Raw genomic sequence first — 15,562 nt, 5'->3', positions numbered from 1 at the left:
TTAGCTTTCAGGTTAGCGATTTGTTGATAAAGTTTTGAAACTTTAGTAAACCTGACTGGCTAATTAGAACCCCACTTTCTCCATACGTATAATGGCAGTGGTGCTGTTGTTCCCTGCTCAGAAAATAAATATACTGTTTGTAGCCATCATGTGAATCCAAACCAATGAAATTGGTGAATTTCAGTGCCAAATAAATATTTCTTTCAGAAACTGAAGAAGAAAACATCTTGCAAGCCTCCAAAATCACCAAGTAAGCATGACTAGACCTTTCCCTTTCCCTGAAATCACCTAATGACAATGCGACATCTGATTCTCTGTTGTTCTCTAGCATGAAATATGCTTCCGTGCAATGGGGAGGGGAGTCTGAGCATGCTGGGATAGGGAATTGAATAGTCTCTCCAAAAAAGCTTTAAGATAGGAAGATAAGCTTTAAGATAAATATTACTGGCTGCTTTTACCTGGCTAAGGAATTCAGCCTTTTATTATCTTGTGGTTTACATACTTCTCATTATATGTACATTACTCTGAACAATAGCCTCCTATATCCAAGTAGCAATTCTAAGGCAAGTAGTTCATACATCCTTTGCAGCTTTACTCAGATGGAATGTTAGAAGCTTATTGCTGCTGCAGTTTTAATCCATAGCACTGACAGGTGTGTGTTTTTTTTCTTGCCTCAGAGTCTCCATACACCTCTAGCACATGTTTCCATTCTAAAAAGGCTGGATTTCTGAGAACCTTGAAGGGCACAGACAGTAAGCACTTTGAAATCCCCTTGGTTAAAGCATCAAGGCAGCTGTGGCACGGATCGTTCAAGCAAGGTATCCACATGCAAAATCAGTTCCTTCTACAAGCTTCTTACTGCATAATCTTTGAGGTGTGGGAACAAGAGCAATATATCTCTTTCCCATGCCGTTAATGTAAAAAAAAGTGTATCCAAAGTGGGAGGAGCTCCTGCCAGCCCTGCCCCACTTTCTGGGAGGAGCTAGCAATGGGCTCCTCCCAAGTGACCTAGGGGTTCTTCTGTTACCATTGAACATCAGTTGCTTCGCCATAGGATGACGCATCACCTCTGCCAGCTCTGTTCTTGCCACATGTAGATTACAGATTGCTTTGTCCAGTTACTGTGACTTGCCACTCTTTCAGCACTGCTAACATGGCAGCCACTTCACAACCTTCACACCTCCTGGGCTGTGCTGCTTTTATCTTTCTATAGCAATTCAGATATGTGCGCCGTCAACTCTGCTGCGTTCTCCCCTTGCCCTTTCACTAGGTGCTTGGATGAACCAGACGAAGTGGGACCCTGACGTAGGTCCTGCGCTGACCGCTCTTCCTGGCAGCACACCAGAGTATCTGAAGGAAGCTTTGGGCATGAAGAAGCCAAAACACGCTCGCTCTGCCGGCAGTGGTGAGTCACAAAAAGGGAACAGCAGCTTTAGGATGATCCGTAATGGCGAACAGGTTGCATTTCAGGGTAGCTTAACCTTGAGAAAACCTTCATGTGCTTTCAAGGCCTTCTGAAGCAAGGAAAATCTGTTTTGGTCCTGCGGTGCCCGTCAATAAACTTGTGACATAGATAAATTCTTAGAATCAAAGGATTGTAGAGTTGGAAGGGACCCCAAGGGTCATCTAGTCCAACCCCCTGCAATGCAGGAATCTCAACTAAAACATTCTTCGTAAACTTGCAAGGACAATAAGTCTAGGTGCAATAGGAAATATAAGTGGTATATGATTTTAATTAAAGGTAAATGCTCCAGTGAGTTTGCAACAGGTGCATCTTTTTAAACTTGCAAAAATTGTAAAAATCAACTGTCTCGGTTGTTTTCTGGGGGTTTTATAATGGACAGGAAGTCATTGCAGTCTTGGAATATTGCTACCATTCCTTTTGGCTCCCATTTATTTATTTGGGGATGATCTTTTCCAGGCTACATCCCTGGAACCCCAGACTACAAAGAAAAAGAAGATATGTATGATGAGATAATTGAATTAAAGAAGGTATGGATCACAAACTCTACATATTTATTTTTTTCTATTGCACCTTTCAACCCAAAGGTGTCCAGGGTGGTACACAATATTTTATAAAATGCATGCTCTAGTACAGAGATAAGAAAACCGACAATATACATGAAGTAGGTTGTTTTTTAAAGCAAAGTCAAAAGGAAATCCAACAGCACCTTAGGTCTTCCTTCTGCCATTTTCATAGGCCTGAAGAAACAAGCATGTCTTGATTTGATGCCTCCGTCTCTGCACCATGCAAAATGCAGTTTCTGAAGACTCTCAGTGGTGGGGGGTGGAGCTTGGTCTTAATGCATGCAAAGAAATCTCTGCAACTCTGTTGGAAGTATCTGCTCAGGATCTGAACAGCTGCTGGCAGGATTTCCAGGAGGGAATAGTAATTGGGCTCCAATAATAATAATAATAATAATAATAATAATAATAATAATAAATTTATTTATACTCCGCCTGTCTGGCTGGGTTTCTCACCCAGGGCCCCTGTTTGGGCTGAACCACTTTCCCTTCCTGTTTGCCTTCTACTTCCATATTCCTTGACCTCATATTCTGACTTCCACTGCCCTGTCATTTAGCACATCATCTCCAGTTTCCCATTCCCTGGTTGCATGGAAGGCCTTCTGGCACAGTGGAGAAAGCGAGATGGAGCTGTGGGAATGGGGGGAAGGATGCTGCGCAGGGCAGGGAGCCTGGGTGAAGAATTGTGGGGGTTTTTTATTGCTTCATCTACTCTCTCCATTAGTTCTGTTCTGATTTTTGAGATCTGGGGGCCGGCAGTTCTGTTTTGCATTTGTAAAAAAACAACAACAAGCAAATGCAAAAGGAAGAATGTCACCGATGTTTATTTACCGTGGAGCTGCAAGGAGAAATTTGTCGGAATGGATGTTCTGGCTCCACTGTCAGAGGCAGTGTGGCTGTGAATGCCAGCGGCTCAAAACTGCAGGAGGGGGGATTGCTGTGAGAACAGGATGCTGGACTAGATTAAGGGTACCAGGCGTCCCCGTTTCCCGGGGACAGTCCCCGGATTTACAAACCAGTCCCCTGACAAAATCCACTGAATTCAACTGAAGTTGAAAAGTGTCCCGGGATTCATTGAAAAAAACCTGGTAACCTTACACTAGATGGGCCATGGGCCTGATCCATCTGTGCTCCTCTTAAGTCAGCACAAGTAGTGCACACAAACCCTCTTTGTTACAGACAATACAAGCCCAGAAAAGTGAAGCAGATCGGATGAAAACCAAGCTTCGGCGACTTGAAGAGGAAAGTAACCGAAAAGACAAACAGATTGAACAGCTGCTGGACCCCTCCAGGGTGAGTTGTGCGCTCCTGGCTAAAAAATGCAGTTAAGGGAGAATGTTTGAATCTATTCACTTCGCTCTTGGTTTTCTAAACAGGACAAGGGAAATACTCCCTAACTGGGGCAAGAAAGGCACAATATTTTCTGTCTGTAGTATTTGTTTGTTTTATTTGTACTGTTGTAGGATAGAGAGAAACGGCTGCTTTACTGTTGTAAATCCCCTTGATGTAATGGGTGCTCACTGTTTTAGATACATTATATAATGAAATAATAATAATAAACTTTACACCCCAAAAAGGTATAATGGGTGCTCTGTAAAAAATAATAATACAAAATTAAAGATTCCAGTTGCACAACTCTGGGTACATTTTTGTCCTTTAAAAATTTATATCACTTCCTACCTTCCTTTCACCATCGGACTCAAGGCAGCAGACACCTAGTGTCTCATCCAGGCAGTGACCAGACCCTCAGACCATACCTTGGTCTATTTATAGCCAGAAAATCTGGAGGATGGCAGCTTGAGGAGCGTAATGAAAGTTTGTTAGTGAGAGCTAGGAGCATGGTGGCTAAATTTTGACCCAGGAAGGTGCCTAATTCAAATTTTTCCTCTACTGTGATCTCACTAGATGATCTTAGGCAAGCCAATTTCTATTTTTAGCCTCAGTCACCCCACTCCCCTCAAATCTGCAAGCTGGGGATATTATTTTTTTGTGAGGATCACAATAAAAGGACATGAACTGCTATGAAAAAGGTCCATCTTCATTTTTTATCTTGGGCAAAGCACTTGGGTTCATGAAACACTTTGTGAATAGTGAATAATATTAATGATCTTGTTTTTACAGTGGTCTGAATTTGGGTGGATGCGGACAGAGCAGAAAAATGATACCAGCTCGGTATTGTGCCTTCTCTTTCCCCTATCTTCCTTTCTAGCTTAAGAATTGTTGGTGGATCAGAACATACTGGGTTTGTAGAGTGACCAAGTGGCTAAACTGTGTATTACAGTACACAAGGTGAAAGTGCTCATGAAATGCCAGAAGGTTTTCTTTTGTTTTTAATGTGTATGTGCTTGCATCTGGATTCGGAACTCGGTTTATTAAATTGCCCTGAATTGCAAAGCACACTACAAAAATGAACACAGAACCTTCCTCTAGGCTTGCAGCCAAAGAATAAAGACAAGAAGCGTTAAAGAGGAAAATCAAGTAAGTAGGCAGGAGAGGCCAGAATATGCCAGGATGAATGGATGTTCTAAGGCGGAAGAGAGGTGGGTGTCAGGTGAAAGGCTAATTCGAGTCCTGGGGAGATGCAGAGAGAAACAGGCAGGGAATAGAGAAGGCAATGGGGAGCAAAACTAGAAGAGTAGCAGAGCAAAGGGTCCAATGAAAAGCATCTAGAGAAAGACGGTGGGGCAGGACCATTAAGATGCTCAGTAGTAAATGCAAGAGGCTTATACAATAAGGGGGGGGGGGGGAGCCAGCAAGGAGAATGGCACAAAATAATAGGATTGAAAAAGAAAATACCAAACTAGCAGCAGCATGTTATGGTAAAGTGAAGTGGCCTAAGAGTTGACTCAGGAAGACCAACAAGAGAAGAATTGCAATAATCAGAGCAGAAAATAATAAGAGGGTGGATTAAAGTGTTGGTAATGTCTGTAAAAAGGGAAGAGAAAATGCCAAATGTATTAAGTGGCTGAAAAGACAAGACCTGGCAAGAGACTGGACATCAGCAAAAAGAGGAAGAGAATGGCTTTTTTAAAAAAATGAAAAAGGGAGGAGGAGAACAGAGAACCAGATTATCAATGTGAGGTTAAAAAGGGCTGATAAGCAAGAAGAAAACAGCTCCATTTTAGTACAGCTAAGCATGAGGGAAATGGGCACCCGTCCAATGAGAGGTGGTGAAGAAAGCAGCAGAGATTGAGGCAAGAGAGGACTGGAAAGGTTGAGTGAAGAACAGCAGAGCTAAAGGTCACCCGCATAAAGGTTGTATCGAAGGTCAGGAAAATAGATAATGAGACTGAGACACAGCACCTAGAGAAGAGGATGCTGGGGAACTTTGGTAGAAAGAGGGAAAGGTGGTTTCCTGTTTTCCTTTCCTTTATTTTGTTGTCTTCCCAGTTGATCCCTTTGTCTCAGGAGGTTCATCTTGACCTGCCTTTGGCTGAGACTGCCCTGCCTCTCATGGGTTTGTAGGCAGCGCAGACAAATGGTGACTTGTGTACGCACAATGTCTTAGGCAACGTGTGCTTCAGGAGAGGCCCTGTGTGCTTTCTCTTTGATAGATGCTCAACGGATTGAAGCAGAAGATCCTCAAACTGGAGCAGCAGTGCAAGGAGAAAGACAACACTATTAAGTATGCCAAATTCCATCTGTTTGTTCATTTAATAGTTTTTTACCCTGCTTTTCCATCCTTGCAGAAGTTCAAGGTTGCTAGCAATAAATCGGTTACAAAAGCATATCGAAAACATAGGTGTCATAAAATGACAGAATACCAGTGAGCAAAATTGAGCTAAACCAGGAGCAAAGCCCATGAGAGGACGGAGCAGATCAGGGGTGCCAACTCCTAGGGGCTGAGCTATTTTGCCTTGCCCCATAATTTGGGGGGGAAGCCATCCCCTCTCAGCTGGAGGAGGCTGAGCAGCAGAGAGGAGGAGCCACCAGCCATTGAAGCCATGCTGGCGCCATGTTTGGCTCCTCCCGGTTTTGAGACACCACATGCGTGCAACACCAGCTCCCCCTCCCCAAATCTGAAACAGATAGTTACCATACAGACCCAAAGCATCCTGAAAAAACAGCATCTCGTCCTGGGGGGGGGGGACCAATTAGGCATTCACAGCACACGCCACCATTGGGAAGGCCTTGCTTGCACACCTGCTATGGCAAAACCACTTGTGGGTTGTAGAACAGGGCCTCTGTTGAAGTTCTAAGCATTCATAGGGGAGGAGGCAGTCCTTACGATGCTAAGGTTCCCAAGCGTGGCGCTTGCGTTGAAGATTGTATTGTGCTGGGCATAGGGAGATGGCAAAACCATTATGTGTCGGAGGCAGATGCTATGGCCACAGCAATCCTGTTCAGGAGCAAGTGGACTTTCTCTGATGCTGCTGAAATATAGATTGCCCCACGAATGATTTCTCCATTTCTGACAGCCATGAGTTATATGAAAATGCAGTTGCTAGGAGAATAATGGGAACATCCTCTTACGAAGTGTGATGTGCTTTGGTTCCTCGGGCAGCCTGAGTGGCCTGGTGGCCTCGCACATTGTCTACGAGAATCTAGTGCAAGTCAGTAGACTAGACCAGGGAGATGAGAGGCCAGTTGGTGGTGGCATCTGCCCCCCAGAGAAATTTTCCAAAAGCCTTCTTAAAGCAATCAGAAACATTGGTTATGATCAGTACTGTTGGTGATAATTTTCTTTTACAGTAAGGGGCGAAAAAGGAATTCCTGCTGGCTTCACTGTTAACAAATGTTCATGGCTAATTTATGTCTCTTCTTCTGTTCTGCCAGTTTCTACATCTTTTATTTTTCTAATATGTGTTTTCTATCGCTAAAAAGCAAACTCCAGACAGATGTGAAAAGCACTAATGTGGAAGAAATGAAAATTGCCCTGCAGACCTATTACGAGGAGGTACATTTTTCTTTTGCTCGTCCTGAAGGCAGAGAACATAATTAGAAAATTTCAATAAAAAGATGGAACCTACTTAGGTTTGGATTCTGTGTCCCAAATGGGCTCTCCATGTTTCCCTCTCAATGAATGATGGGTAAATTTGTTCATTGTTCCTGCTGCTGGATCTCATGCATTTCTTACAACAGAATTTCAGCGTGGAGAAAATGCTTCTCCGTTACGTGGGCAACCCAAGTAGTTTCTTAGGGCTGTGATGCATAGGGGTGCCGAAAAAGCATTGCTGAGAGGTATGCACACCCAGATACTGCGATGCAAACTTAGATGGCCACAGACGATGCCAGAGCTGTGTTCTGGGAACCCTCTGCAGAATTGCAAGGCATCCTAGTTGATTTCACGGTGCAACTTCTTAGATACCAGAGTGTCACCATCCTATCTTCCTGCTCTCCTTCGCTCCTTTTCGCCCACCTGATTCAGCCTTGTAGCAAATGCTTCCTTTGCACCTTGGTCCTTGCTTGCTCTGTCTCCCTGGTAACGCAAGCCATCCTTTTGCAGATCCAGCGACTCCAAACCCTACTGGCAAAATCGAAGACCGTGCAACGAAAGTACGTTTATTTCTTCGGGGCTGTATGCATGTGTATAAGTTTTTGCTCGCTAATTTTTATACTTCACTAATAGCGGTGAAGTGAGAAGATGTTAAGAGCTTTAAAAAAAAAAATCTCATCACTTAGACGTTGTTTTGGGTTTCTTTCCCCAACGATGGATCTTTCATGTCCTACCTATGTTTCATTATTTCCAACTAAAGAGAAAAGGAAGTTTGTTGAAGGTATTTCCTACTAAGGTATGTCACCAGGTAAAGCAGGGGTGGGGAACCATATTTCTGACGATCTCTCTGGTAATCTGCCAAGGGCTGTATGCTAATAGGGGTGGAGCAGAAGCCAGAAGTGGGTGGGGCCAGAGTCAATAGGGGGTGGGGCTGCCCCTTCTCTTTCTTTTTGACATTCCCTTTGCTGTCTCTCACTCTTTCTTCCCACTTAATGGGCTGCTGGGGGGAGGAACAAGTTACTCTTGTCAGAGGTGTGAACTTTCAGAGGGCTTTTGAAATTAATTCAAGAGTCATGTGAAACTAGGCAGAGAACTGTAGGTTGCTGATCTTTGCATTGCAGTTTTAGGTTCACGCCCTCGTATTATGAAAACTGGACTCTTAAGTCAAGACAATGGCCTCTTAAAGGCTAAAACCTAGTTGGTTGGTTGGCATTCCATCTCATGAAACAATTGAATTTAAGGTAATTAAGGCTTCAGCCATGATACCTTCTTAGGTAGAAATGGGTACACTGAAATAAATAGGATTTACTTTTAAGATTGAGGCTCAAGTCACACTGAAGTCAGTACCCTCCCTGATCCTATAAGCCCTATTGATTTTACTGCAACTTATTTTCCAAGCTCCAGTGAAAGCACTTCAGACTATAGCTAAACCATTTTGAAATTATCTACTTCCTTTCCACTGGATTATTATCAAGTTAAATTTTAAGAACATGTTCCTATGGAACAGGAAAATATATTTCATAGCAGGATCAAGTTGTAAACAATTTGAAAACAATCAAAAGCCGTGAAGCAGAATTCTGAGACAGCCTTTAATTTAAGCAAATAATCCCTCATCCTGACCCCAAAGAAGGCTGCCTTTAGAAATCGATAGGATTCTGTGTAGTCATCTAGTCATTTAAGCGTTCTCAGGTGAATGTGTCATGGAAATTATATACCTTCCAACAAAAATTAATCCCACAGTCAGGGCTCTCTATGTATTCTGCAGGCTTAATTATAAGTATCGATGTGGAAACTTGGGGTTCTCATTTTTCATTGGTTAAAAATAAATAGATGTTTCCAGTCCACATGCTTACGAAACGAGAAAAGATTGGAAACATACAGGAAATTTTGATCTCCCCATGTCTTGGAAACAATTGAAGCTCTAGGACCAGCATGGGGAACCTGTGGCTCCCAGTTCCCATCAGCCCCAGGCAGCATGGCCAATCGCAAGGGATGATGGGAATTGTAGTCCAACAACATCTGGAGGGCCTCTGATTCACTGCCCCTTCTCTAGGATATGGGCAGCACCTCCAGTATTTGGGGCAGAGTCTCAAGTCCTGTACAATTATTCCTCTACCCTACATGCCATGCTTGCAACAAGCCTCTAAGCAAGTAGGTACCAGTTGAATCTGCGCCAAGAAGTTTGGGAATATCCCAGGTTAGTTGATCTGGGGGATCGTGGGGGTGCACATCCTGCACCCAGATCCAAAGCACATTGCAAAAGAGGGTAGATTAAGGGAACGCTTCTGTATAAATGTGGTGGAAATAGCATTTATCCTTTTTTCCACTGAATGAAGCTTCCCAAATCCATGTTATGCGATTCTTCCTCAAATGCCACATTTCTACCACTCCTTTGGTTCAGTCTGGCGGGTTGCAGTTTCCCCCACCTAAATCCACTTACCAGTTTTTCATAATCTCCCCGCTACACATACATGCATCACTTCTCTGCGCTTCCCTCTCATCTCACCTTGAGCACTTGCAAATGCACATACTGACATATACATACAAACTCCCAACTTGTACGTATACTGACACATACATACAAACGCCGAGTCCTGCCTCAATCCCAGCTTCCCTGAAGGAGGCAAATCAATGGCTTAAGGTTCTGGGCTGTCACTTCAATCAAACTGAAGTATCTAGAGGTAATTTTTAGTCTGCATTCACCATGCAGAACTTTAGGTTAACCCAGAAGGGACCACAACCTAGTGATAAGACTACAAGTTTGCATGCAAAATGTCTCCTGGATCCAGTCCCTAGCTTCTCCACGTACAAGGGCTCAGGCAGCCGGTGCTGGAGAAGGAAACCCTTCCAAGCTGATGCCCATCAGAGTCGACACTACTAGGTTCAGTCCTTATATGGGGCAGCTGCATATTCCTGCATTGAAGGGGGTTGGACAAGATGATCCTCAGGGTCCCTTCCAATGCCATATACCGTATTTTTCGCTCTATAGGACGCACTTTTCCCCCTCCAAAAATGAAGGGGGAAAGTGTGTGTGTTCTATGGAGCAAATGCAGGCTTTTGCTGAAGCCTGGAGAGTGAGAGGGGTCGGTGCGCACCAACCCCTCTCGCTCTCCAGGCTTCAGGAACTATCCACAAGCCTGCGGAGCCCTCTGTCTCACTGTTCTAGCTTCGGGATGGCTGCACAAAGCCTCCGCAGGGCGGGGGGGGGGGAGACACCCCGCCGCCCTGCGGAGGCTTGAAAGGCTGTCCCTGAAGCTGCGCTCCAAAGGCTTCAGGGATCTTTGAGGTTGGCAGTGGGGGAAAGTGCTGCTTTCCCCCACCGCCAACCCCACAAGCTCGGGGGGCAACGGCAAGGCTGCGCACAGCCTTAGCGCTGTTCCCTGACCTGCTCTTGAATGCACCTTGTTTTTGAGGGGGGGGGGGACAAGGGAAAAATTTTTTTTCCTGTTCTCCCCCTCCTATGGTCCAGTCGTCCTGTGGTCCAGTGCATCCTATAGAGCGAAAAATACTGTAATTCTCAGATTTTATGATTGCCCACGGTGCATAGTTAAGCAGTGGAATTTGCTGCCATGTAGTGATGGCTGTCAACCTGAATAGCTTTGAAAGAGGATTAGACAAATAGCTACAAGTCATAAGGCTGTGTCGTCTTCAGTACTGGAGGCAATGCATCTCCAGTTCTGAATTCCAGTTGCTGAAGGATATGAGCAGGAAAATGCTATCCTGCTCATCTGGTTCCCCTGTGGGAACAAGATGCAGGACTAGACCGCCTTTCCGTCTGATCCAGGTGTTGTGTTGTGTTCTTACTGGATAGCCCAGGGATCAGCAACCTTTTTCAGCCGTGGGCTGGTCCACCATTCCTCAGACCATGTGGTGGGCAAGATTATATTTTGGGTGGGGGGGAATGAACCAATTCCTATGCCCCAGAAATAACCCAGAGATGCATCTTAAATAAAAGGACACATTCTACTCATGTGAAAACACGCTGATTCCCGGACTGTCCACGGGCCGGATTGAGAAGGGGATTGAACCGCATCCGGCTTACGGGCCTTAGGTTAATAATAATAATAATAATAATAATAATAATAATAATAATTTATTTGTACCCCCACCCATCTGTCTGGGTTTCTCCAGCCACTCTGGGCGGCTTCTAACAAAGATTAAAAACACATTAAAATGTCGAACATTAAAAACTTCCCAGAACAGGGCTGCCTTCAGATGTCTTCTAAATGTCAGGTAGTTGTTTATCTCTTTGACATCTGATGGGAGGGTGTTCCACAGGGCGGGCGCCACTACCGAGAAGGCCCTCTGCCTGGTTCCCTGTAGCTTTGCTTCTCGCAATGAGGGAGAACAGTAATGCAGAACAAAGCAACCCAGTTTTGAGAAGAGCACTTAACACCCACATGCAGAAACAGAGAAAGAAAGAGAAATGGAGATAGTTTTGAAAGTAGAATAAGCACTTATTTTGTTGTTGTTCCTTTTTCAAACCCTGAGCCCTTGGTAAATAGGAGTGTTTCTGTAACTTGAGTGTTTGGGGAGCCCAATTGGAGGTGAATGCTAGCAGGACTTCCTGTTCCTAGAAAAAAAAGACTCTTAACTCTAAAAGTTGCCCAGATACTATAGACATCAGGTGAAAGATCCAGAGGAGGAAGAAAATGTTGGAAGTTTTGAAGGAAGAGGCAAGAGAGAGAGAGAGGTCTGTGCAATCGGAGGAAGACTGGAGGATTGTGGAGCTCAAGGTAGCGTGGGAAAGACGTTGAGTAAGATTAACGTTATTCTGTGTCTTGAATGCCACTAACTTGACTGAAATCACAGTAAGACCATTGAAAAGATTCAAGGGTGGGGATTCCAGACTGAATCTCTGAAAGGGAGAGGCTTTTAGGACCAGCATCCTTATCTCGGGTGTAAATAATAGATTCATCAACTGCACCCACCTATGCTCCCACGCTTTGTTGGAACAAGGGGGCATTAAGAACTGCGTAATAATAATATGACATTTATATCCACTTTTTCTCCTAGGAGCTGCACATAGCTCTCCCCCTCCCCATGTTATCCTCATAACAACCCTGTGAAGTATGTTGGGCAGAGAGATATCGTGATTAGCCCAAGATCACCCTGTTTGCTTCATAGCTGAACCCTGGGCTCCTAGGCCCTAGTCCAGCACTCTAACCACTGTACTATACTGCCCCTTGTTACCAGCAATGTGTCCTGCACTTTGCACAGTACAAGAGGACAGGCTCCTGCCCCAATGAATTTACCCCCTACAATTTGACTTGGGAGGGAAATGGAGGCTGGAGTAAAGAGGGGAAGGACATTAAGCTATTTCAGCAGAGTCTTGGAGCATACGCTTTCGTGGACTTCCATCTAGCATCCCCTGAAATGAATGGAAGCTTTTCATGGCGTAATAGATGCTTTAGTCTTTAAGGTGCCACAAGACTTTTGGTTGTTCCTGCTGAAAGGGGCTAACATGATTATTCCCCCAACCCATTGACATCTCTTATTATTACAGTTACAGTACGTATATTAATGCCTAGTATGAGGACCAGAGTTGTTTATTTCCAAAGGAATTGGGGGGAAAGGGACAGTTTGAAGGAAGAAGGAGGTACAGTATTCTGGGAGGCTGTTCCAAGCATGAGGAGCAGGAAGGGAGAAATGGCCTTGAAGAGAGCAGGAGAGCTCTGGGTGCTGCAAGAATTAAAATCACAAGCAGAGGTATATCCAGCTATGAGGTGGCATCCGCAAAAGGATTTTGACTTTAAGTTGTCCGAAAGAGATTCAGGATTCATCAGAGCTCAGCAGCACATTTGTTGATACAGCTGTTGCTTGGGCTTAGTTTTAAGTTGAAGCCATTACACTTTTTCATTTCTTTGGCTTGTGTTGCATATCACTTTTGAGGTGAGCAGTTCCTGATGATTTCATCAAGGGCAACCTCCAGGGAAAGGACTTTCCCTTCTCAGCCTTCAGTATCCTGGCTTTCCCCTCCCCCCATCCGATTCTGATACACATATTTAAAATGAAATTTACGGTGTGCTTGCGAGCTGGAAGCCCCAATCTGGAAACAGTATAATTTTATCATTAAACAATATTCTGCACATACAAAGTGTTATAAAGTCTATTCTCAATATGAGACATGGCAGCAGGAGACAAGTAACTCTTATCTGCAAGCAGAAAGCTACTTACCGGTAACTGAGAGGCCACTTTTCCATGCAAGGGACAAAAGTTTCGGATGAACCACCTCCCAACCTCAGCTGTTGTGATGCATCCTGTTGGTTCCCCATTATTAAATAAGCTGAGCAGCCTTCGCCAACCTGGTGCCCTCCAGATGTTGTTGGATTACAAGCTGCAGCAGCCCCATCTGGCACAGCCATCTAGTCCAAAACATCTTGAGGGCACCAGGTTGGTCAAAAGCAAGAATTTATTCTTCCCTTTGATCTGGATACTTCTGCATGCCATAAAGCAGGTATAGGGGCACCAGGCCATTTACAGGGCTGACTTTGGGATGTACGATTTAAGGTGCAAGATAGAAGCATGTCCCTGAATACTGCCTTGTCCAGTGTTCTACTGATTTTCCTGAATCTAAACAGCTTCCTGATAGCACGAGCTCCTGCCTGAGTCGCTGGTTGTTATTGTTGTTGTTAATGTCCTATCAGTGACAACTCCCCAACAATAAAATAAATGCATAAGTAGACTGTCTTTTCCTCTAAGGAACACAAGGCATAGCACTTGGAGCTATTCCTTTGTGGGGGGAAAGGGATGGAAATTTAATAAATCAATAAATAAAATGAGTAAAAATATTGTAATGACCTGATAGAGCATAACTGGCCCAATGCCACCCTGAAAATTGGATGGCTTGGTGTGGATTTGATTCTGTACATTGTATACTGAATCCAGTATTCTGTATGCTTCCCTGCACTGGTGCTCAAGTCTCCTTGGTGTGAAAATAATCAGGGGGGCATGTTTGCCATTGGTCACTGTGCTGCTGCACTGTTGCTTGTGCATCCATCCCGTCCAAGAATCAAGTCAGCTTGTTGATCCCAAGTCTAGTTAGATGCCGCCCCCCCCCCTGCATTTTCAGTCTTGCTACAGCTGTTCCCTTCCCCCCATTTCCACACACAGGTCCCCTCCGGAGAGCAAACAGCAGAAGGTGCTCAACGCTGCCATCCTGCAGTTATCTAGGAGCATCAAAGAGCTGCAGGATGAGAACCGGAAGCTGAAAGCAGACCTAGAGCACGCGATGAGCAGCTCCCCTGCCTCCGGCAGAGCAAAGAGTAAGTTTCTCAAGAATACCAACTGTTTTGATTCTGTTGTGTAAAAGAAGAGTGGGTTGCAGTGCTGTGGCCCTCATGCGGTGCCTGCCCCCCCCCAGGTCCCTGCAAGTGGAAGCGTCTGGGCATGCGAAATCTCCAACCCCCAGGGAGAATCTGTCATGAGCTGCTATGGCTAAAACTGGGAGCTGCTCAGCTCTTTGGCATGGCTGCCTTGTGTGATGAGTCACCAGGATTGTAGTCTGGAGGGTTAGGTCAAGTGTTGTCTGTCCAGACTGGCTATTATGACATATATTATTATTTTTATTATCATCATCATCATCACCACCACCACCACCACCACCACCACTATCCCGCCTTTTCCCTTATGGGACTCAAGGCAGCTTACAAGAACCCCTAACAACATAGAGAAAAGAAATCATTCAAAAACAATGAAACATTGATAGAATTCAAACTACATAAATATATTAAAAGAGCTGTTGAAAACATACAGATCATTACAATAATAACAGCACCATCCCTTTCATTAAAAGCAGTCAGTTGCCAAAAAGCCTCTTGGAACAAGAAATATCTTCACCTGCTGGCGGAAGGACAGCAGGGAGGGAGCCAGTCTAGCTTCTCTAGGGAAGGAGTTCGAGAATCTGGGAGCAGCTAGCAAGAAGGCCAAATCCTGCATCCCCACCAAACATGCCTGTGAGGGTGGTGGGAAGGTCTCAGAGCCTGGGCAGGTTTGTACAAGGGAATACGGTCTTTCAAGTAGACTTTTAGGGAGAAAGAACAAAAAAAGGCTCTGTTTGAACTCAGACTTTGCCTGGGCACTTCCAGTTTTCCTGGCTCTGGTGCGTTTTCCTTATTTGACTCCTGGTTATGTCCTTAAGGGACATAAGGGTGGTGCTGTGGTCTAAACCACTGAGCCTTGGACTTGCTGATCAAAAGGTTGGCGGTTCAAATCCCCGTGACGGGGTGAGCTCCCCTTGCTCGGTCCCAGCTCCTGCCAACCTAGCAGTTTGAAAGCATACCAGTGCAAGTAGATAAACAGGTACTGCTCCAGCGGGAAGGTAAACGGCGTTTCTGTGCACTGCTCTGGTATCAGTGTTCCATTGCGCCAGAAGCAGCTTAGTCCTGCTGGCCACATGGCCCAGAAAAACTGTCTGCGGAGCAGACAAACGCTGGCTCCCTCGGCCTGTAAAGCGAGATGAGTGCCGCAACCCCAGAGTCGTTTGCGACTGGACTTAACTGTCCGGGGCCCCTTTACCTTTACCTATGTCCTTAAGAGCTTGGCTGCTTGGACAGGGCAAAGGACCATCTAGTCTAGTGGCCAACCAGATGGCAACCGCCA

The 15,562-nt window shown here is 44.9% G+C and overlaps 1 protein-coding gene across 2 annotated transcripts in view; it reads left to right on the top strand.

Annotated features, from left to right (window-relative positions):
* Window positions 1–15,562, top strand: part of IQCE (IQ motif containing E) — a 42,183-nt gene that overhangs the window by 9,423 nt on the left and 17,198 nt on the right. For both annotated transcript variants that reach the window (XM_081169521.1, XM_081169522.1), the window contains 10 exons: window positions 208–250; window positions 678–818; window positions 1,271–1,405; window positions 1,922–1,992; window positions 3,205–3,318; window positions 4,147–4,197; window positions 5,580–5,650; window positions 6,850–6,922; window positions 7,472–7,521; window positions 14,075–14,226. In XM_081169521.1, coding sequence (XP_081025647.1) covers window positions 208–250; window positions 678–818; window positions 1,271–1,405; window positions 1,922–1,992; window positions 3,205–3,318; window positions 4,147–4,197; window positions 5,580–5,650; window positions 6,850–6,922; window positions 7,472–7,521; window positions 14,075–14,226 — 901 coding nt within the window. The remainder of the gene's footprint in view (window positions 1–207; window positions 251–677; window positions 819–1,270; window positions 1,406–1,921; window positions 1,993–3,204; window positions 3,319–4,146; window positions 4,198–5,579; window positions 5,651–6,849; window positions 6,923–7,471; window positions 7,522–14,074; window positions 14,227–15,562) is intronic.

Source organism: Podarcis bocagei (genome assembly GCF_964188305.1).
Source record: "Podarcis bocagei genome assembly, chromosome: 14".
NCBI classification, from domain to species: Eukaryota; Metazoa; Chordata; class Lepidosauria; order Squamata; family Lacertidae; genus Podarcis; species Podarcis bocagei.
Note: the sequence above shows the minus strand (reverse complement) of the source record. Positions and strands in the feature narration are given on the sequence as shown.